General features: G+C 67.1%; 1 protein-coding gene across 1 annotated transcript in view; it reads right to left on the reverse strand.

Moving 5' to 3' along the window:
- The window catches only part of LOC104536619 (protein LMBR1L-like), a gene marked incomplete at both ends in the record, with an annotated part of 2,723 nt that extends 2,486 nt beyond the window's left edge, over nucleotides 1-237 (reverse strand). Inside the window, one exon of the mRNA XM_010179284.1 lies at nucleotides 104-237. Within this exon, the coding sequence (XP_010177586.1) occupies nucleotides 104-237 (134 nt within the window). The remainder of the gene's footprint in view (nucleotides 1-103) is intronic.
- Nucleotides 238-310: the final 73 nt, after the last annotated feature.

Genomic DNA, 310 nt, shown 5'->3' on the forward strand with positions numbered 1-310 from the left:
CACCGTGGCAGCCAGGGAGGTGCCCCACAGCAACTGATGCCACAGCAGCGCAGCGGTGCCGCTGCTCCCGGGGGAGGCGATGGAGGATCAAACTCCGGGGAGGCCGAGCGTGGCTGCCAACGGCCCCTGACCCCAGCAGCTCCCATATCCCACCGCCGCAAAGTCCGTGTGCTTCTGGAAGTGGGTTAAGATGAAATGGCAGAGGATGTAGAGGCTGGCGAAGAGGAGGGTGCAGATCTGCAGGCAGAGGAGTGCGGGCAGCATGGGCAGCCCTGCAGGGCAGCTCCCACCCCAGGCGATGCCGCCGGCC

This window comes from Mesitornis unicolor, unplaced genomic scaffold, assembly GCF_000695765.1.
Source record: "Mesitornis unicolor isolate BGI_N332 unplaced genomic scaffold, ASM69576v1 scaffold39462, whole genome shotgun sequence".
In the NCBI taxonomy this organism is placed as follows: domain Eukaryota; kingdom Metazoa; phylum Chordata; class Aves; order Mesitornithiformes; family Mesitornithidae; genus Mesitornis; species Mesitornis unicolor.